The following is a 22,600-nucleotide window of genomic DNA, read 5'->3' on the forward strand; positions in this document are numbered from 1 at the left end:
CATAATCCCAAACAACATCTATAATCTCTGTCCCACAGCCTTCAATGGGGTGAAGATTAAAGGGCAATAAGTGAGATCTGGAACGTCCCGCGGCACCAAATGAACACAATACGTCTTGGAGGATTTGATAGAGCGGTTGATCGATAAGAGTGACTCCACAAAATAATCACACACACACACACACACACTGACTTGCATTTTCTCACCACTTGACCGCAGGAGGAAAGTGTGATGAGGAGCTGGTTATGTACTCGGAGCCAATAAGAGCAGCATTAAAATCCCAGTGTAATAATGCATTGTCTTATCTTAATCAGTGAACTCAGCTCTGCGGTGGATTGTTGACTTCATTAGCTCTGTTGCTCACAGGCTGCAGGGACCTTTAATATTGCAGTGACTGTGTGCTTTGCAGAAAGAGGTGATTTAAGGTTATAGATTATTTAACATTTTGTCAATTTGGCCAATTTACAGCCGGAGCCAGGAGCTGGGTTTGCTTATGTGGTGGAGTCGCTGCAAACAGGGAGACGTCGCTCTGTCGGAGGGGAACGCCGGCGTCTGATGCAGCTGAACAATTAGTGGGTTTTGAATCAAAATCACAGTTTGTTAATTAGCAAATTAATAAAAATCCTCCATTTATGATTGCTCGGTTTTCTATTAAAATGTAAATCATACATGTTTGAAACAGTTAAAATAGACAGTAGTAACTGTTTCCTCCATCATTATACAAATAGAATTAATCCACAGCTTGATATAATAATATGATATTGTAAACCAAATTGCAATATCGCTCTGAAAAGTTGCTGTTATGACTCTTTTCCCACCCCCAAAATCATCCACCCAAAAAGGTTGGATTTTTCATTAGTTTAAGTTTTTATTTCATTTTGACTTTTGGTTTTTAAGACGAGTTAGTTTTGATTCACTTTTAGAGCGGGTTTGCTAGTTTTTATTTTCATAAATGCTGAGTTTTAGTTTAGTTTTGATCAGTTTTAGTGTACGTTTTTTGCAATATGGAGTATTTGCCAGGTGCAAGATTCAAAAAGGTGATAAAGGATTGTGTCTCAAATAGAAAACCATTCAAAATTGGCAGCAGAGAAAAAAATAAATACCAAAAGGATTAGGAAAGATGAAAACTAAGCACAGTTTGTTTTGTTAATACACAATTCAGTTCTACAATTTTAGTTTCCGTTATTTCATTAGTTTTCATTAATATCTGTAATAACTGTGCTCGCAGGCTTTCAGCAGTGCCGTCGCTAAATACACCAGACTCCTCTGTTAAATGATGACATTTGAGACATTTCCTTGTTAGATGTTAGGGATTAACTTATTTTCAGGATTTTTAAGTGTTTTTAGTATCAGCTCAGCTCGCTTAGAACCTCACCAGATTAACAAAAGGTTCCAGGTACTATCGCTAATGGAAAAGCAAAATAACTGTGCCGTGCCGCGCCAGTGGAAAAGTGTAACAGTCATTGTTCTGAATGTGTGATGAAAGCTCAGTCACACTCAACGTCATCTGGCACGAGGGAAAGCCAACATGGCCATGATTTAGGGACCAATATGTTTTTGGTCGATGACAAACCGATTACTTTTAATTCACGGCACTTCACGGTCTGGCTTTCATTTTCCTGCCGTCACTCGTCAAGTTCTCCGTCACATGGGAAGACGAACAAGCTGCACCAACAGCGTGAGCGTGTGGGTGGTCCTGCTTTTGTGTGCTCAGACCTCACTGACCCCTCGTGTTGTTTATCTGTCCCTAATTCGTCCCAGTGGCATCGCTGCAGTCTGTGGTAGCTGTGCAGCAACGAGTAGTGTCGCCTGGTGTGTTTGGCTGGGGTAAAGATGCTTTATGAATGTGTGTGTGTGTGTGTGTGTTTACAGGGGTGAGGGGCTCGCCCCACCAAAAATGACCTCGTCATGGGTTTTCATACTTTCACTCACTCACCCTGGTGTAAGCATGTCGGTTTCTGACGTCTGTTCGTCCGTTTTGCCGACTTCATAAAACTGACGTGAATACACTGAAGTGAATCCACACTCACCAGCCACTTTATTAGGTACACATGTTTGAGGTGGAAATTAATTACATTTAATTTTGTTAGTGTAATTGAGTGGGGTGTTTGTGTAATTTTATTTTTACTTAAGTATGTTTTTTTTTGGAATTATTAGGACAGGTGAACGACGAGGACAGATCAATTGGTGCTTACTTAATGTCCACCTCTGACTTTTTGTTATGTGTTGTTAATTATCTAATCAGTCAATCACACGGCAGCTACTCAGTGCGTTTGTTCGTGCAGACGTGGTCCAGACGAGCTGCTGAAATTCAAACCGAGCATCAAAATGGGGAAGAAAGATGATTTAAGTGCCAGACGGGCCCCTCTGAGTGTTTCAGACACTGTGACGGGGTTCTCTCAGCTTAGAAGAATAACCACATGCTAGGTTTGCATTCTCACCCCTTAACCAGCTCATTAACATGACTTAAAATGGCGTACTATAGCAATATGAACAACAAAACCCAGTTAACAGGGCAGAAGCTCACCGTCTGCTTCTTCCTTAGTAGTTCTGGATCAGCAGATCCCCCTCAGCTGATGCACTCAGGCCGTAAAGGGGTGTGGCCCACATTTCACCTCGACAACTATCTCTGAATGCACAACATGTTGGACAACAGCAGCACAAGACCACACTCCTGTGTACCTAATAAAGTGGCCAGTGAGTGATCGCTCCCCACTTGTCGTGGATTTTTTGCTCAAAGGCTAAAAGATAAGACAATAACAATAACGTTTAAAGCTGCAGTGTGTAACTTTTGGTTGTTGTTGATGTTATTACTCCACTTCTTTGGTCTTCGTGAACAGAAACAATGTCATAGTGTATGTACGCCGCGTCCTTCATCTGAGAACGGGCTCTGTCAAGCAAAACTATCAGCAGCAACTGCATTCATCCCGTCACACAGCTGTTTTTTTTGATCAGAAGAATTCACTTCTGGAACTTTTTGGCGGCACTTCATTGTCTTTACGAGTCAAAAACGAATGACTTCCTGTGTGCAGCAGAGGAATGTCACCAGGCTACACAAGAACAAAACACGGCTATAATGAGCAAGACGGAGAGAGTCGTGTGGCGCTGCCAGGCTTAATCAGCACCGTGTGAACTCGTTTGACAGATATTTGTGTCTCATTAAAGGTTCCGTCTGAGATATCTGAGATTGTGAGAGAAAGAAAAAAAAAATATTTCTCACTTTTTGGCAATTTTTTCATCACAAACTTTAATATATACAGTATACATATATATGCATATATATATATATATATATATATATATATATATATATATATATATAAATGAAGTCCTTTGCATTTGATTGAACCGCTTAAAGTAACACATTAGTGGAGATGTGAATTAAGCTGCTGAGACCTTGTTTGTAGATTCTGTGTGGGCCTGAATGATGTGACATAGGAGATAAAACATTTATTGATCCCTGACCTAATTTCTCCAAAGGAAAACAATAGTTTCATAGCTTGCCTTTTTTTAAAATGTGTCTTAGAGTTAAAAGAAAATGAACACACGCAAATCAAACAAAAGAAACTCAGCATTTTCACTCTCTGACTAACAACTGTGCGTCACAGTGAGTCTCAAAACAGTCACGACAGAAACACCGAGTCACATGATCACTTATTAGTGTTTATTATGTATCTCAGGAACATTGCCAAATAAAGTGCTGTATATCACATCCGCTGACGCCTGGATTACAAAGCTGTAAGTACTATATATATACACATATATATATATATATACATATACGGAAGCTATGCAATGTGTTCAACTAATGTGATGCTAGACGGAGACGGAGACAGAGGACGTGGGGTAAAAAGGAGGACAGTTCAGTTTTCCTTCACTCATCACATGCACCAAAGTCTCTCTCTTTACGGGGCCACAGAGGAAGATCCACTCCACAAGAGGTTGATTTGTTTTTTATACTAACGTCACCACACGCATGTCAGACATTTCAAATGCTATCTCCAGAACCATTCATTTAAAGGCCATACTCAGTAGCCCCTTTTCCACTAGTGCGGCTCGCCCTCGCTTCCCCTCGGCACGGCACGGTTATTTTACTTTTCCATTAGCGAGAGTACCTGCTACTTTTTTTAGTACCTGCTCTGGTGAAGTTCCAAGCGAGCTGATACTGATTAGTCAGAGTGCCGTCACTGGAAGAGGCACAAGAATCAAACTGAATAATGTTGAACTGTGGATCAGTTAAAAAAGTGTGTTAATCTCCAACATTTAGCAAAGGAAATGTCTAAAATCTCAATATTGAACAGAGGAGTCTGGTGTATTCCAGTTTCATGCAGCCGTGCTGTGATGACTCCGCCCACGTTGAGGAGGTTCTATAGTAATGGAAAACCGACCAAACCGTGCCGAGGCGAGGCGAGCTGGAAAAACGGGCAAATGATGTTTAAAAACATACTTTAATAAAGTAGCTGAACATAGTGCAGTAGTAAACAGGCAACTCTGAGTAAAAGGTTTTCGAGACATCATTTAAGAAGTGTTAGAAAGTGTTTTATCTGCAGCAGCTTCCCATCATACTGATTATCACAGGCCAAATCATGAGACATCATGTGTGAGAGAGAGAGAGAGTTAGCGCACGCTGTCGTGATGCGTTTTGCATATTTTTGTCCGAGGATATCGATGCAGTCAAAGGCACGTTGGCTGCTCCCGTGCACACGTCCCCACAGATACTCACACACACACTACAGTCCACGCTCACTGCGCCGCGTTCTTCTTTGTACTCACATGAGACACAAGAATGAGCAGAGAGGACTCTTTGGTGTTCACGTGAGCAGCTGTGGTCGACAAAAAGAAAAACAAAGGAGTGCTTCCAAACTCCACTGAATACATTTGCTGTTTACAGATTGTTCAAGTTGTGAAAGCGTCACTTCTGTCGTGGGCTTCTTTAAACCTGTTAGGCCCTGACCTAAAAGACAAACCCAGCGAAGAATAAATGAAGAACTGCTCCACGTTAATGAATTCATTTGCATGTTCTTGGTGTCTAAGGACATACAGGGACCTCACATTGTTGTCTGTTACTATGCCTGAGTCAATTTGGAGAAGAGTGAAATTTCTATCCTCGCCTTCAGCAACTCCTCGACTACAAATAAACCAAATGTGATGATGGTTCAGTAGCTTCTCCACTTTCAAAGGACTACATAAATGGATTTATGGATTTACCACGATATAAATGATTGACTTCGTCTTGTCCGACAGATTAAAAGCCATTTCTAAACATTCATTTTTGCACTTAAATACACGTTTAGGACTTGTTTAGTGCATATTAGGGTCTTGACTTTGAGCAACATTAAAAAGAAAGGACACATTTGTTTTCTTTTACTAAACGCACGCTTAACACACCCAGTTCTCTGAATGACCGTCTGCAGCTGAGTTACATTTTCCAGGTTCCAAAGTTTAACGATGTGCACGAACGTGCGACATAACTCTAACTCAACTTGAGCTTGTGGTTACAACAGGGAAGGAAAGTCGTGTGCACACGGCGTCAGGCTATTAACTCGGCCATCAGCGTCTGGCTCCCAAACCCTGCGGTGGAAACGTGAGCCACATCGGGATTTACCATTCCAAACCGCACCATGCCAAGACGAACTGCGCTGGTGGAAACGAGGCTTAAAAAAACCACAGATACAAACAACCCAGCATGGAGACGTGTGTCATAAAAGAGGAGAAAGACTCTCCTTAGAGCTTGGAGCCAAATGACCGACAAGTCTGGTCAGTAGGGGGCGGTCAAGTGAAGAAAAGGCCGACTGTGTGGAGGAAAACACCTGTTCAGCTTAACCCTTTAACATCCAGCGTATCGCAGAAGACATGTTTGCAAGTGCACTTTAATTACGCAACGGTTTGTTTCAAAACAAAAGTTGCACGTCAAAGCCAAAACATGGATATTACGGTAATTTCACTCTCACTGTTGCAGAAAGAAGCAGCATCTTTGTCACCAGGGAGGAGAGAGTTTTCATTTCTTTGGCCTGTTTTTGGACATTGAGACAAAAACTCAAAACAAATGTTATTTGTTATACATGTCCTATAGTGTTCAAATTTCAAATTTAACACGCAGAGTCTGGTGTTTGTGTACAACTACAGTGTTTTTGTCTCAATAAAACTTTTAAATATTTCAACATGCAGTACATTGTAAGTAACTACCAGATATTGAAAAGTATTCTGGGAAAAACTTTACGGGATACTTTCTGGTCCTTTAAGGCTTAAAATAAGTAGTTAGGCTCAAAATAAAGGTTTTTGGTTTGATACGCGACCAAACACCTATGATTCACAATAAAAAACACATATTTATGATGCCAAATTAATCTGTAAATTCATATATATATATATATATATATAAATAAACATTTAAGATTCTCACAGATTCTGATTCTTTAGTTAATTTGTAATAATCCACAGATGGAGGAAAGGCCACATCATTAAAGTAATTTGGGGAAATCAACATTTCTTGTACTGGTCTGTGCAATTCCAGCTTTGGAAATGGGCTTACATATAATTCATAGGTACAACAAACTGTGCATAACATATTCAGCGTGTCAATAACAAAAATACACATTATATTCCAGAGAGCAAACCCCACCCATTTTCATGTTCAGGTACAAACAGAGCAATACATAACATCTGTAAAGTGTCAGTGTCAGTCACTGTCACTTTCATTTGCATTTTCATGACCATCATTTCCATAAATGTGCCGTAGCTTCCTGATTCACACACAAGGTTCGCAAAAAAAACAAAGGCACCAGTTGCTCTCCAAACACTCACGTCTGTATAAAAGCGTTGATATTCTCTGAGTGTTGAGTTTAAATGCTCATGTTGTGATCGTGACCGTAAAGTAAAATGAACATGTATGGATTATGTTGAACTCAAAGACAACAATGACATGGATTTGTCATGCGGAGACATGAAAAATGAGCCCTCGTTTCTTAAAATACAGTTTTTATTTGTGAATTTACACTGATTAGCAATACATCTAAAAGCAACTCCATTAGATAACCGTTTATATAGGATTTTCACAGGTCACAAAGTAGCTTGGCTCATTCTGGCATGCCAAAGCAAAGTTTTCTTTTTTAAAAAAAAATAAAATAAAATAAAATAAAATAAAAGGGTGGATAGAGGCGTTAGTAAAGCAAAGTGAAGCAAGGTGCAAACAGTTGGGAACAGATGAGGAGATAATAAAAAGGATGCAATGCACATTCAGTTCATCTGGGAGCAACATATGCTCGTAAAACGGTTCATTAAAAAAAGCCGAGTGCTCTCTCTCTCTCTCCCTCTCTCTCACTGCAAACTAAAAGAACAACAAAAAAAGAAAAAGAAGCGCACTGCGATACAAATGAAGGATGGGAGAGAACAATCGGGGAGAGATGGCATGAGAAACTAAAGACAGTGTGTGTTAGTTTGTGGCAGGTTTTCCACACACACACACACTCACACGTGTGCACTTTCATTTCCAAACTCACACCTCCCGTCTCCATCACTCCGCCGTGTGACCTCAGCTTGCCCCGCCCCCACCCCCCGCCCCCCCCGCCCGAGGTCCAAAAGCTATTGTTAAACACAGTTACAGACGTGTCCTTAAACCCTCCGTCCAAATCCAATACTTCACATTGCTGGCTGGGATATTGGTAGATGTGGTTAAACTGCAGGAGGGGGGAGAATAAGTGGCGACCCATCACACTTTGGCTTTGCACAGTTCAACCGTGGGTCATCCGACAAGTTACAACGCGCTCGCGTTTACCAGAGGGAAAAAAAAACACCACCAGGGGATGCTTTTAGAAAGTGAGACGACAGCCGTGCTCGCGGGGCCTTCAAATAATAAAAACAATGTCCGTGTGACCCCCCCCCTGCCCCCCGCCCCCCGCCCCCAATCCAGTTCCAGGAGGAAGTAAATGGCAATTTTGCGAATGTAGCTACTTGAAATGAAGAGTTTCTGGGAGCCTGAGAGGTGTCGATGCAGTCACTGGGGTGATTTTACACAAGTCTCGTGAGGGTTCTTTGACAGACGACAATCGCAAACCCTTTTCTCATCAAAAAAAAAAGACAATATGGCTTTAAAAACGCACACGAACACGACAAACACGTCATCGCTTCACACTCCTCAACCCATAATTCTCATTTGCAGTTCTGCGGTTTAGTTTCCCCGACACCAATGAAAGACTTTCCTTTCCGTCTTCATTGGACTCACTCTCTGACTTTCACGCTTCTTTCTACTTTGAACAACAATCTCCTTCACGGCTGAAACCACGTGCGGCTACAAGGAGTTAATACACGACAAGAAAAGTGCAGCAACAATAAAATATGAAATATAGAGTTCATTCAAAATCTATAGCCAACACGTCCAGTTGTCACATGTTATAAAGCAAATGTGTTGAAGGATATAATTCCAGAGCAAACATGCAGAACTGAATGTGAACTCTCTGTCAAAGCTTCGTTAGAAATGAGTACAAAACTACTGCGTTCAGTACAAAACATAAGATCCAATTTCATGAGATGACATGAGATTTGTTTTTGTTTCATTTAGTTTGGCAAAAGCCACTGAGATGACGACAAGATATGAAAATGCTACATAAAAAAATAGAGTGAATGGGTCGGCAGCTCTTTTGAGATGACGTCAGCGTCAGCCTTCATCTCCTCGCCATCTCGTCCAGTTTAACAACAAGTTAACTCAAGTTCACAAACACTCGGCCCGCGCCGCAAGAAGCCGGAAGAGAGAGAGAGAGAGTAAAGCGAGAGCTGAGAGAAAGAAGAACGTCTCCCACAGTAAATGAACCCGACACAAACACTTCTCCAGTGTGACCTCTCAGTTCCCGGTGCAGCTGCGTCAGGTGAAACGGGGGCAAATTTAAGCTTTTGTTTCGACTTGTGCAGTTTTACAACATTCAGGTTGTAAATCCAATCGTTACATAACACTTGGATTTTGAAGCTTACAAATAAAAATTAAAATAAAAAAAAAAAATAAAAGAAATGCTACGTGGTTTCAAGTTCAGGGAAACAACTCAGGAGACGCAAGTTCTCCGGGATGTGAACAGACTCAAATGTGGCCTAACGGCAGGTTCTCTTCTTCTTCTTCTTCTTCTCTTCTCAGGTGTGTAGATGCACAACACCTGCCCCCATGTCACCGTGTGGATCCACACATCCACCCCAAAATGATTTTTACGGTTACAAACCAATTCCTTTTTGTTTTTTCTTCTCTGTTATCCTTTCCATCACCTTTTTGCACCAAAAAAAAAAAATTCTAATAAAATGAAAAACTGCTGAAAACAGAGACAAAAATAAAAACACAGACATTGACACAGAACATGGGGACGCTGCCCCTCTTTCTCCTTCCATGCAGTGGGTTTTCCTCCCCGCGCTGCACATGTGATATCAGGCCTCGGTCTTCTCTTTCTTTTTGTTCTTCTTCAGGAAGGACGGGGTGCGGAACTTCTTCTTCTTCTTGCTGTTGGGCGACTTGGAGGGCGAGCTCTCCGGAGACAGCGCCTCCTCGATCTTGTCCCCGGAGCGCACCGTTATTTCCACGCTCTCCACGCTGGTGGTCAGCTGACTGACGCGCTTGGACAGCTCCTCGTCCGCGTCGGCGTGCGTGTCTTTGCCGTTCATCATGTGGTTCTCTGAGGGAAGGAGAGGAGGGAGCTGAGTGAGTACGGGAGAGAATTTAGTCTGCGTTTCCTTATTAATAACCAGATAATCACATTGGCTAATAACAATACTACTCAACCTTTACTATAGGTAAAGGTTGAGAAGGTTGAGTTTGAGGTCTCAAACCCGTGGCCCGCGGGTCCCGTGAGGCCCTCAGTTGAAGTTCTGTGGCCCTACATTTATATTAAAGTTAAAGTTATAATAAAAACTGGCCGGTCAACAATATTTTCATAATAATAATACATTAGATTACATTTATCACATTGTTGAATGTATTACATTCAACATGTCATTATATACATGCTTGTCTAGTGTTTTAATAACAACTGTCTACATGTTACTGTTAAATATGTCGACTCGATTTTATTTCGGCCTGTTTTTTTGTTATTTACAGGTTAGCTTTTCGTGAACCACGCATCAAATCAAACACTTTTACTTTGAAATGGTGTGCAACATCATCCTGACTGTTCTTTACTCTGATTATCAAGATAGAACTTTCATTTCAAATCACTGAACTGGACCCCTCTTCCTCACCAGACTAGAAGTTCACCAGCCCTCAGGAGTTTGAGGCCCCTGACTCATACTGTAGTATACTCATTAGTAGGGGTCACATGGTGGGGTGGTGGATAGCACTGTTGCCTTACAGGCAAAAGAAACAGGTTCAAGACCAAGGAAAACCTTTCTGTTTCCATGTTAACCCCATGTGTGTGTGTTTGTGTGTGTGGTTTTCTCCGTGTCCCTCACTCGCTAATCCCATCTGAAGTGTGTTTTTAACCCCCACTCACACGGTGACACACTGTCCCCGTGCTCTACATATTTCATAACAGCCCTGCGTAAAAGGCCCAGTGACCTGAGAGCCCAGAGTTTGTCCTCTTTTCACCTAAACAACAACGAAAAAACCAGGCCTGTGAACAGTGGACTTCAGCCATTACCCTAATGTAGTGAAACAGGCATCAAATTTACTACACTGAAACATAGCGACGACGATGCCCTTCCTGGCTTATTTCCATCATCGTACAAAATGAAAGAAAAGAAATGTGAAGAAGAAGCCTTTACAATAACTGACCCGATTTCTACATAACAACAACAGATTGACCTCACAGTGGTATGGGCCCCCTGAGTCAAGTGTGCTGTCCTGGGTTCATTTGTGCCTCATTGTGTGGTTTTGTGTGTTTGTGCTGAGGGGAAGCTGACAGGAAGTCAATCCCACAGTGTCATTATTTACAACTTGTTCAGGCACTGGTGGGATTTTTTTTTTTTTTTTAAACTTCCCAGGTGCTTCTCGGCTTCAAATGAGAGACACTATTTATAGGGTTCCCACACCTTAGTTGACATCAAATTCAAGGACTTTCCAGGACCAATTCCCTCATATTCAAGGACTGAATGTGCCGACACAGCTTAAGATGGGATTTCCCAGGCAACTTTACTCGCTCTTTGTTCTGCATGGAATCTCACGCTCAGTAGAGTTCTTTCTAAGATTTCTTCTATGTAGCTTATTCCTTCCTTTTGTAAGCCGCTTCAGATAAGAGCGTCTGCTAAATGCTTCCATGTAAAGGTTCTTTCTTGCTCAAAATTGCAAGCACATGTCTATTTAGGGTGATCCTCAAAAAACCTGTGAGAACCCTGCATGTACTCGACACATGTTAAAAAGGTTAAAGTTAAAGTTAAGGTTATGACATATAATGTATGTTGTTTGTGAGACTAATAAAACTCTTTTGCCGTACTCGGCAAAATGAACTTCGACGGACTCCACCATTTCTGAACTGTCATCAAAAATGTTACAGCTCCGGAGAGACTTTCCAATTCCAACATCAAACATGAGGGGGCGCTGAAACGGACTGAACACAGTATACGTGACCCCGTCAATCATAGAAATGTAAAACAAAAATATATATATTTTTATATGTAAAATTATTAGTGCATGACAAACATGTAGCACAGATCATAAACGTACGCTCTCATGCACAGACACACACACACACACACACACAGACACACACAAGGCACGGCAGTGAGCATCATTGTGAAAAGCGTCTCTGTCCCTCTGTGAGTGAGCGAGCGATACCTTCTCTAGCTGGAGTGCTTTGCAGGGACTGGGTGAGAGACAGAGACTGAGAGAGAGTGGAGCCGTCGTCGGAGGTAAGCTCGTGCTCGCCATCTGCGGGGGTGGGAGGGAAGGAGGGAGGGAGGGAGAGGAGAGGAGAGGACAGAAGGGTTGCAGGGCGGTGTGAGGGATTGACGTGTAAGGGTGACAGCATGAGTGAGTGGGATGAGAGGTTGAGAGGGGAGTTATGGAAGGATTTGAGATAAAGGGTCAGAAGAGGGTAAAGAGAGTGGGGGGGTTGAGAGATTAGTGGTTACACACATGTTAGAATCAGGCCATGCACAGCTGCTTTTCCCCAAAAAGTCCCCAAATCCATGTCACTCATCTGTCATTTGCTTTTTTTTTTTTAAGTAATATCTCAGTGACAGGACAGATGTTCAGAGAAGCTCGACCACGTTTCCATGTGAAAACAGCATTTTAAGATCATCACACGAGCATTTCAGCCCCCTTATCAGACGTAGTCTGAAGGAGTCCGCACTGACACACATCAGTATTCACAGACAGGGTTCACTGATGACAAACAACAATCGGATTCCTGCGATGGGTGAAAGTGAAAAGTAGCAGAGCTTTTCATTCACAGCCGATTAAAAAAACACTCACTAAAGTGAAAAGGAGGTAAATGCGTCACAGTTTCCGAAGGTCTCCGGTAACGCTCATCCAGACTAAAAAGCAGCTCCATTGTTTTCAAACAAAAAGCGTTCTCATCGACAACTGATGCATTTTTAAACATTCAACAGTATAAGCTTTTTGATTGTGAAGACAGATGAACAGCATAGACAAAATGTATTAGGGCAGGGTGTCTCTCTCCTCTGCCCTGCACACACCTGATTCGTGTGGCGTGTTTGAACAAGGACGACCTATAACACCTATAACACGCAGGCCAGGAGTGAGAAACCCTGGTCTAGGGCACTTTTATCCAGAGGAACCACACGAGGGATCAGGGCGTCATTCATGCATTTCTAAGATCATCTCTGCATCACAATACTGTACATATTGAAACTGGAAGACGCTGAAGTCAGCGTTACCTTTGTCATGATGCACATTCTATTTTAATTTCCACACATTATGGCTCCTGGCTCTTTTTTTTTTGTACTTCTTATAAAAAACACTTTTACAGCAACCTTTTAAAACAACTTTTGTGAGTGCCGTAAAAGCTACTGTCCAGCTCAGCATTAGCAGCTTGATTAGCTTTAAACACAGAGAACAGAGTGAATGCATGAATGACGTCGCCATTTTTGGCACGTTCACTGGCGCGTTGGAGGTTACACAAAGGTTTCGTGCGTACGCCGAGACGCAACAGTCACTCTTTGTCGCAGAGTGAACGTCACGTGGTCGCACAAGCACAACGTAGTCTGCTGTGTTGTGTGCGTGCAGTGTTCGGATAAAATGCAAAAGTTAAGGAATTGAATTAAGCGCAGTGAGATGCAAGAGCTCTATCATGTTGAGGATTACTCGTCCCAGTATAAATGCATTCATTTACATTAGGCAGTTTTGAACTAACAGCTGCAGTGTGAGTGTGTGTGTGTGTGTGTGTGTGTTGGGACCTTTTCTGGCATAAACACTGACCTTGTCAGGACCAGTCGTCCTAATAGAGACCATAACCTGGTCCTGCATTAACTGGTTAGGGATAAGGTAGTTGGAAATACGAGCATGTGTATGTGTGTGTGTGTGTGTGTGTGTGTGTGTGTGTGTGTGTGTGTGTGTGTGGCCCAGGCATGTATCAGGCCATTCCAGACGGTCTCCAGCCTGCATCCAGATTGGTCACCGGGGATTCATGGGGCTGTGGGGGCAACAGTGTCATAGCAACGGGCTCCGCTCATGTGGCGGGTGTGAAGACCTGCTGTCTGTGCGGTCTGCCATCGAAGTCGTACCAGTCTCTCTCTCTCTCACGTGCATTCACACTTTCACCGTGTTTCACGTGCGAACATGAGAACACTTGGATGATTCCCATGCACATGCATGATCACATGTGCCTCATAAGGACCAGGTTTTTGGTCTTTGTTAAGACCACAAGTTCAAGGTTTTTGCCAGAAAAGGTCCCAAATAGGTAACAAATACAAGAACACACGTGCATACACATACCCAAGTCTTATTTTCATGACTTCAGAGGACATTACATTTTAGGTTCCCACAACATGAGTAATACCTGGAACACACACAGTAATCTGGTTGAAGGGGTCAGGAGGAGCGCTGCAGAGAGACGACGGGTGGATAACCCCATTCACTATCTGGGCTATTGATTTTTCTCCTGTGTCTCCGAACGGCAGTGGGGCAGAGGGCTAACTAATATGATTAGCAACGACTATCCTCTGTCTGCCTGTGTGTGTGTGTGTGTGTGTGTGTTTGTGTGTCTAAGTCCAGAAGAAGGCAGTGATGCTCCGTTAGAGAGAGAGACACAGAAAGAAAGAGATTCCCCAGTGGTGTGTGTGTTAGTGTCGGGGAGTGTTCACTGGGACTGCTGCTAAGGCGACAGACCCAGGAATATATGGATTTTTTTTTGAAACAACACAACTGCTGACAGAGAGAGAACACAACACATTTGCAATCATACATCTGCGAGTCATGGCCTGAGGAGGAGGAGACACAGATTTGTGAACACATGACAACATTTTCAAGCTCAGTCTGAAATGTCCTCCAGCTGTTTTCAGTTGACTGTGAGCACTTCAGGATGTCAGGTGGAGCTTGTTAACAGCATCTTCAGACGGACACACAGTCAATATCTCCCTGCTTAGGGAAACTGTCTTCTCTCCTTTTAAACGCTCTTTCCCTCAACAACTGAAAAAAGCGTGTGGTGCACGCCGGGAAGTGTATTGGCAAGTTTGAAGGGAAAGAAAAGGAATTAGACCGTGTGTGCTAATCTTATCTAATCGTAAACGATTGGAAAAAAATGCTGTCTATAAAACATCTACAAAACAATTAAATGCACCCACCCCGGCTTTGTGCCGACACACACGGATATCAAGCAGGTGCCGGCTGCTGACACATCAGTTGTGCTCTCATAAAAAAACAGGAAGCATGCATCTTTTAAGATCGGCTTCTCACTCAGGCCGAGCGATACAAATTCATCTCCACTGAGCTGTGCTTTCAAACGGTGCCTTGCAGTGTCTCTGTAGTGAAACAAGCATTCAGAGTTGTAGGGATTGTTCGCCGATAACACTTAGGCATTAAGTGCAGGTCATTAAGAGAGAGAGAGGGAGGGAGAGTGTGTGTGCTTGAATTGGTTACCTCCGTGGGACCTTTTCTGGTACAAATGCTGACCTTGTCCAGACCAGAGGTCACAAAGACCAAAACCTTATGGTCCTTATGAGGCAGAATCTAATTAATAAGGACGTGGTTAAGTTAAGATAAGGGAGTTCAAATTAATGGAAGTCAATACAGAGTGCTTAAAAGGATAGTTGCGCCTGTGTGTGTGTGTGTGTGTGTGTGTGTGTGTGTGTGTGTTCCTCTCATGGGATCTGCTCTTGCTGTATTTACAAGCTGAACATGATGTCATTGTGCCTTTGCACATTCATGCATTTATGAGCAGGTGGACATAGGTTTGCATGTGTGTGTGTGTGTGTCGTACCACTGAGGCCCGGTTGCTTTCCCTCGACGTTCTTGCGGTACTCATTGAGGTCCTTCTCCGCCAGCTCACTGAAGGGGTTGGGTGGCAGGGGAGCCATCTGTTCCTCCTCTGTGGGCACGTATGGCTGAGGAGGAGACAGGGACAAGGGTGAGTGTCGGTGAACACACACACACACACACACACAGAAAAAAAAAAACATGCACAAAACCACGTACACAGAGGGCTGGGCAATGTGGTCAAAGGAATTATCACGAAAAAAACCACAAGTGTCAAATCAGACAATGTTAAATGTCCTGAGTGAAGGCTGTGAACTACTTACTAGACAGAAAACAACAAACACGAGTTATACATATGTTTTCGGTATATTTGACTTGCAAGTTGTGTTATTAATGTACTATTAAGTGAGGGAGTTTTACCATATGTCATTGTACTGATTATGTCTCATATTCAACATCAGTTGCATTATTGTCCATATTTAAATATAATTCTATTCTATTCTATCTGAAGCAAATGCAAACGGTCTCTACCTCACCTCCATCTTGTCCATTCTCTCCCCCCTTTCTGTCCCCCACCTCTCCTCTGTCCCCCATTTTTGCTTTCCCCCCAACCGGTCGAGGCAGATGGCCGCACGCTCGTGAGATAATGTATGTTGTGACTCAGCGCCATACAAATACATATGAAGTGAAGTGAAGTGAATAGCACCAGACAATTATATTGTAATCATATTACGCTACATACATAGAAAACAGATGTACAGTACACCGCATACAGAAATATTCGTCTCTCACACAGACTGGCAGAAACTTACACACACACACACACACACACACACACACACACACACACAGCACTTGAACACAACTAAAGCTGCTTGTAAAGAGATAAAACAAGGGTGTTGACCACATCACACAGAACTCGTCTAATCGCCAGCTCCACGCCGAGTTTATCATCCAATTAGAACGCGAACCCGAACAGCCTCGTAACAGAATGAACGGAGACAATTAACACAGCAAATGCATGGCACACAAACACAACGCACCGATGTGCATATGAATAGATTTGTACCCACAAAACAAGTCACACACACACATGCAGAAAACCCAAGTGTGTAAAGCGGAATGTCCTGAATACCGCCGGGGTCCAAAACACCGTCACATTCCACTGACTCACACACAGGAAACAAAAGGAAGTGTCTTTGATGCCCCGGACTCAAGAGTCAACTTTTAAAACACAACTCACACATGCAGTGTTTCCACGGTTGTGAGCAGGCAAACACAATGTGTCACATGAATCCACATTGTACAAGAGTGAAAATGAGAAAAAAACTACTACAGAAAAGAGAAAAACAGGAAGAATTAGAAAACACTGGTGAATATTTACCAGAACCTTTATCTGCACCACATCCTTCTGGACAAGACACCAACCACAGAAAACATCAGCGTCAACATTTGATGTCATTCTTTTAAGTCACTTAATAACTCAGCACAAGACTGCTTCAGCATGATGTAGTCACTTGCCTCCCCCTAGTGGTCAGGAGGTGTGATGACGTAGTAGTAGTAGTAATAGCAGGCAGTGTTATCAAGTGAACTATAGAAAATAGAGAGCAAAAAATTGTTCATGCTTTTATTATTTAGTCTAGTTATGTTATGCCCTTTATGTTGGGGTTAGCCAGGCCTTTCCCATCTTCAGTTTGCTGCTGCTCGCCTTTTAACAAGGACACACAGGCACCAGCACATCATCCTCCCTCCACCGGCTCCCAGTGCGTTACATAATAGCTTTTAAAAACCCTTTATTTGTGTAGAAATGTCTAAATGCTCTTGCTCCTCTGCAGTCTCAAAGTTCAGCTGATCAGCGGCTCGTAGTCGTACCTAAATCGCAGCTGAACCTGTGATTCTGTTGTTCTGCATTTTCGGTGTCCACTGCGCTCTTATGTGACATCCTTTTGGCGCCTACTTGTATTTTATTGCACCATCATACACCTTTATGACCCAGTGCAACTCAACCAAAATGTAACCTGGCTGATGCCTAAACACAAGCTAAATACCTAAGAGTGTGCTAAAGTTTGTAAACCATGGGTTTAAAACGTTAACCCCTTCCACATTTCCCTATGTACTTCCTCATGTGAATGGCATTCAGGCTTTGGTGCCAGATAATCACCGCTTGACACGAGTATCTGACAGAGCTCATCCTCACCCGTCGTGGTTGGTCAACAGGGATTCCTGCAAGGGCCTGAGAGCGTGGACCAGATGTCATCACATCACACCGGTTCTGTTCTCTGATCTGCGGAAGAACAAAACACAGTGATGTCATCAGAAGACTTTAACGTCTGAGCTACAGCTCTACACGTGAATTGTGATTACCGAGTGGAAACTCACTTTGTTCCTCTTCTCCAGCACATCAGTGGGATTTGTGTTGAGAGGGACAAACTGATTGGGGTCCTCGATCCTGATCGGGGTTCCTGTCTCCTCCGCCTTCATCCACTATAATATATATGTTAGTCATATAACAGTATAACAACAGTAATGTGATATAACAGTAACATACTGTATATTTATTAATATTACAAACACAGGGAGTTATTTTATGGCCTAAGAATAAGCTGATGCAGTCGTCTTACTCCGACATGTTTCTACAGCAACATACCAAAAGCAAAAAACAGCCACAGTGTGCACTTCACGTTTTTAAGTGGAGGCTTGATGTGCAAATAAAGAAAAATGTCTCTGATCACAAAAACCTGATGCGTTTACCGACAAAGAAGAAAATGGAATCAGCAGAGAGAGGGATGAGATTTGTGAAACTGTTTTCAGTCGGCCCAACTGATTTGATATAGTTCCCTTTTCAGCCAGTAGGTGGCGATCTAGTGTCAATTTTGAAATGTCAAAAAACAGAACAGAAGTGTTTTGTCCTCATCACAAGATATTCATGTCCCCAAGAGACAAAAACATACATGACAAGGTGATATGTCAGAAACTAAATGAAAATATTAAGACATAAGACTGAGGAAACACGTTAGACTGAAATACTGGCAGCAGTATATTCACAAAATACAGAGAGCAAACTGTGTTTGTGCTTTGGTTTGGTCTTCTGCTCTGTAAACCTAACCCTAACACAATAACACATGGGATGCCAGCAGAGATCGTGGAACTGAAAAAGCCTCTCAAAAAGAGGATCTGCATAAAGAACATAGATGACTGAATATTGAGAGCATGTTGAAGACAGACTTCTCTCACTGACACATGAAACTAATGTTTTTACAGTGTGATGATTCTCTGATGCTGCTCTAAAGCAGACACACTTTCACTTTCAATCATCGCGTGTTGCTGACACACTAAAAATAACAAAATCAGGTTCAATGTTTATAAAAATGTGTGTGTGTGTGTGTGTGTTTGTGCATGAAAACATTGCAAGTGCTGAGTTTTTGGAGAATCTGGCAACCTACGTGAACCACGTGCCTGTACTGTCTTCAATTAGGATTGCAACAAGACTGAAGATCACTGTCGTACATGTGTTACACCATCACTTTTCACACACTAATAAAAGCACAAAGTGCTCACTGTGGTTGTCCGGCTGTTGTAGCGCTCCTCTCCACCCTCCACGTTGACCTTGGTGTAGCTGTTGGGTGAGTTGAGCCAGCGCGTCTTCTCCCTCTGCTGTCGTTGCTGCAAGAACTTGAAGGGCAGACGTGTGGCACCGCAGTCCCCGTCCTCCTCGAACATAAACGCCGTGACGGTGGCAGGGATCTCCACCTCGCTCTTGTGCCTGGGCTTGTCCCGGACGACGGGGTGCCTGTGGGTGTAACCTGTGCGGTAACCCTGCAGCGGGACATACGATCACAAGTCCTACAGTTGGTTTTCTTTGATCGGAAAGGATTTGGCTTGTTTAGTTCACAAAAAGCACATGGCCTCACAAGACGTTGTTTTTCCAGTAGCCTGTGCGGGCTCTTCCAACCTCCAAACACAGCTGCAGCACAACAGAATAAGCATTTATTATTCTTTGACTTTCACTTCCTGTGACGCTGATTGAACCGCCAGTTTCACAGTTAGCAAATGGAAAAGAAAGGCAGAACCAGAGCGATGACCGCAGGGTTTCTGGCAGCACAGAGGACAAACACAGTGTGCCATTTCCTGTCTGACCCTTTCTCTGTTGCCCTTCTCCCTGCATCCCCCCATCCTCTTTATCCTCATCTTTCCTTTCCTTTTCATATTTCTCTCTGTCCCCGTCCTCTCACGCGGCTCCACTGTTTTTTATACATTTTTCCACACACAGCCTGACAGCCAAGTTCCGTTCATTTCTGGGTTGTTTTTCCCTTTTTTTAATCTAGAAATCTGGTTTAAACCTCTCCTGTAAATATTCAGTCACAGTTGTAAGATTGCGACAGATCAACAGTGTCTGTATCCTCACGTGTCAATTACAGATGTAGATAGTGAGATAGATAATGTCTCGTTCACAGCATTATTATGTGCAGTACGTGACTCACCAGGTTATCCAGCATCCTCATCAGAGACTCAAACTCCAGCTCTCCCAGCTTCCACTTGACCTGGCTCCCCATGCTGATACCCGCTTCAGCCACACCGACCACTGTTGTTTTGTACTTGTCCCGTTCCAGCACGATCAGGTTGTCCACGCTGCCGGCACATGAGATGGCATTCACCTAAAGCCATGCAGAGAGGACAGTGGGACAGAGATGTCAGCCTCTACGCTAAACTGAGGGCAAACTACAGATGGAGAGGTCAATATACAGTACATGGCGGGGGGCGGGGAGGGTTTTATTTATAGAAATTAAGCTGGGGTTTTGCAGGATGGATTAATATTTTCCTTTTGCTTTACCAGGGAGAGTCAATCAGATCTCGAAAATCCAACACATCTACAAGTGAACACAAAGACGCCAGCAGTGAAAAGTTCTTAATAATCAAATCTGCCGATACAAACAGTCTCTCCCATGTTAACACATCCATACTTTCCCTAGTACCTCTTGCTATGTCCCCATATATATACACATTTAACCCTCTTATGACCATCATGATATTCAGGCTGCCTGGATTTATCTTGATGTTATGGCTGTAGAATTGTCAACACATTTTCAATGAGGGAGTGCTTCTGCTCCTTTTTCCTCCAAGATAACTTTCACTTTCGATATCTGGCAGTTATTCAACCGTTTGGGAATGACGGTGCTGAGAAGCTGATGGCACAAACGTGTGACGCGCTGGTTAATCTCGTCTGTGATTGGACGGCAACCGGTCTAGGAGTTAGGCTCATGAGAAGTACACAGAAGGGTTAAATGAATCCATTTAGATTTACAGTAAAACCTTTAGCTCAGTGTCAACAGTTGTATCCATTGTTGTCTCCACTACCAGCCACAGTTAAAATGAAGAGCATCGACAAAAACACATCCGCTTTTTAATCCCTTCATCGGTCACATCTCATCATAGCATAGATTATTAGACTGTAGACTGAAGTCTAAATCCTCCACATGGCACCAGATTATGATATAGTGTTGTTAAAAAAAAGTGACAGCAGCTGCAGAGAAATGAGACTGGGACGGAGGAGGGAAAGCTGCCGCCTGGTCAGTCTCATTCACGTGCATGTGGGAAACAGCACTTCTGGGATGTGTTAAGTGTCCAAAAACAGCGGCAGTTAGCTGCTCCGTGCATACCTGGATTTCACAGGCATACTGGACATTGTAGATGTAATGAAAGGCCTCTTCGATGGTTTCTCCGAGCGCGACCATGCCGTGATTCCGCAGCACCAAAACCTGCAACGCACACAAACACACAGATGTCGTAATGTTGAGGCACACCAGAACGGAGCCAAGTTGAGTCAAGTTTAATGAGACCAAACACGCCTTTTCATTGTTAATGAATTCATCAAACTGTTCTGATTCTCTGTGTCAACAAGGGTTGGGTCACTCGGTGATGACAGCAGGAACCAAAGGTGGGGAAAAAAAAAAAAAAAATCCCAGAATTGCCAATTTGAATTCTGCTGATCACAGATAATCACAACAGAAAGAAAGTGTCAGACACTCACGTTGTGCAGAACACGTTGGAACAAAATGAGGCAACAATAAACACAGCGAACATTTCAACAGGACGGGCTGGTTTTATCGTTCTGCTACTGTTGAACTTACTCCACACCCTGGTGATGAGGTCATCTCTCTTTGTTGACTGCAAGGACAAGACTCAACTTAAACTGTCTGGTTCTTGTTTGTGGTTTGCAGTCCAATTTACAAACATCTTAAACTTTTCTGGATTGAATGATTGGCTTTTGGATTTCCTGGGTGTCCCTACCTTTGCCGTTGGCCCCAGGGCCTTCTGCAGGTCTCTGCGCTCCTCCTGGTCATCCAGGCTGCCCTGGTAGTTGTAGTAGGCGATGTCACCCAGGATCAACGACTCCTGGGAAATGGGCAGGATGCCGCACTTCATAGACGACACCTAAATCGGCAGAGAGGTGAGAGGAAGGCAGTGAAGTCATATGAGCGATAGGAGTCTTCTAAAGGCTGACTGTAAAATACTGTCTCATAATTGACTCGATCAGATCGACCAGACGTTGGACAGTCGCTCTGCTGTGGTATGTGAACTCACAGCAGCCATGGCAGGCGTGTGCACATGGATGATGCAGCGTATGTCTGGACGCATGGAGTAGATGGCAGCATGGGGGCTGAAGCCCACAGGGTCCATCCTCAGGTTGGTGGTGCCCTGTTCGATCACATTCCCGATGATGTTGACCTTCACCTGAGGAAACGAGGAGACGAGGCAGAGTCAGTGCGTGTTTCGGTGAGTTCCATCTGCAGGTTGTAAAGCTCGACAGGAACCGCCCCGACAGGGGAGACGGGCGATAGAGAGGACGAAGGAGACTGATACTTTAAAACTAACACTGCCCAGATGTCATCAAATATGCCCGAGCCAAGCAGCCGATACCCCGCTAACATTAAGTGAGAAGATGAAATACTGTCACATGATGACACATGATCTGCTCTTAAAAGGGACAATGAATTTGGAGATCAACAAGAAAGATAATATAGTCAGAGAATGGATAGTATGTCTCTTACTATGCTACTGTTTTATTACCAGGCAATTAGTAATTAGATTACACAATGGAAAGAGATGAGCGATGGACAGGGAGAGAGGAAGAAAAACGCAAAAACCTGCAGGGCAGAGGCTTGGAGAATAAAAAGATAGAAAGGCTAAGACATAAAAGCTGGAGATGTCAGTCTGCAGCAGTAAAAGCAAATAATAAAGAGAGAAAACTGCAGCGTTGCC

The 22,600-nt window shown here is 43.2% G+C and overlaps 1 protein-coding gene across 7 annotated transcripts in view; it reads right to left on the reverse strand.

Annotated features, from left to right (window-relative positions):
* Positions 1-8,537: 8,537 nt before the first annotated feature.
* Positions 8,538-22,600, reverse strand: part of add3a (adducin 3 (gamma) a) — an 86,475-nt gene continuing 72,412 nt past the window's right edge. For 4 of the 7 annotated variants that reach the window (XM_058641113.1, XM_058641114.1, XM_058641112.1 and 1 more), the window contains 11 exons: positions 21,923-22,072; positions 21,629-21,772; positions 20,998-21,096; positions 19,822-19,995; positions 18,899-19,156; positions 17,720-17,824; positions 17,538-17,624; positions 16,725-16,751; positions 15,345-15,468; positions 11,741-11,833; positions 8,538-9,647 (listed from right to left, as the gene is read on the reverse strand). In XM_058641113.1, coding sequence (XP_058497096.1) covers positions 9,403-9,647; positions 11,741-11,833; positions 15,345-15,468; positions 16,725-16,751; positions 17,538-17,624; positions 17,720-17,824; positions 18,899-19,156; positions 19,822-19,995; positions 20,998-21,096; positions 21,629-21,772; positions 21,923-22,072 — 1,506 coding nt within the window. In that variant the 3' untranslated portion in view covers positions 8,538-9,402. The remainder of the gene's footprint in view (positions 9,648-11,740; positions 11,834-15,344; positions 15,469-16,724; positions 16,752-17,537; positions 17,625-17,719; positions 17,825-18,898; positions 19,157-19,821; positions 19,996-20,997; positions 21,097-21,628; positions 21,773-21,922; positions 22,073-22,600) is intronic. The other 3 variants (XM_058641115.1, XM_058641116.1, XM_058641117.1) reach the window with 3 other exon arrangements.

Source organism: Solea solea, chromosome 10 (genome assembly GCF_958295425.1).
Source record: "Solea solea chromosome 10, fSolSol10.1, whole genome shotgun sequence".
Lineage (NCBI taxonomy): Eukaryota > Metazoa > Chordata > Actinopteri > Pleuronectiformes > Soleidae > Solea > Solea solea.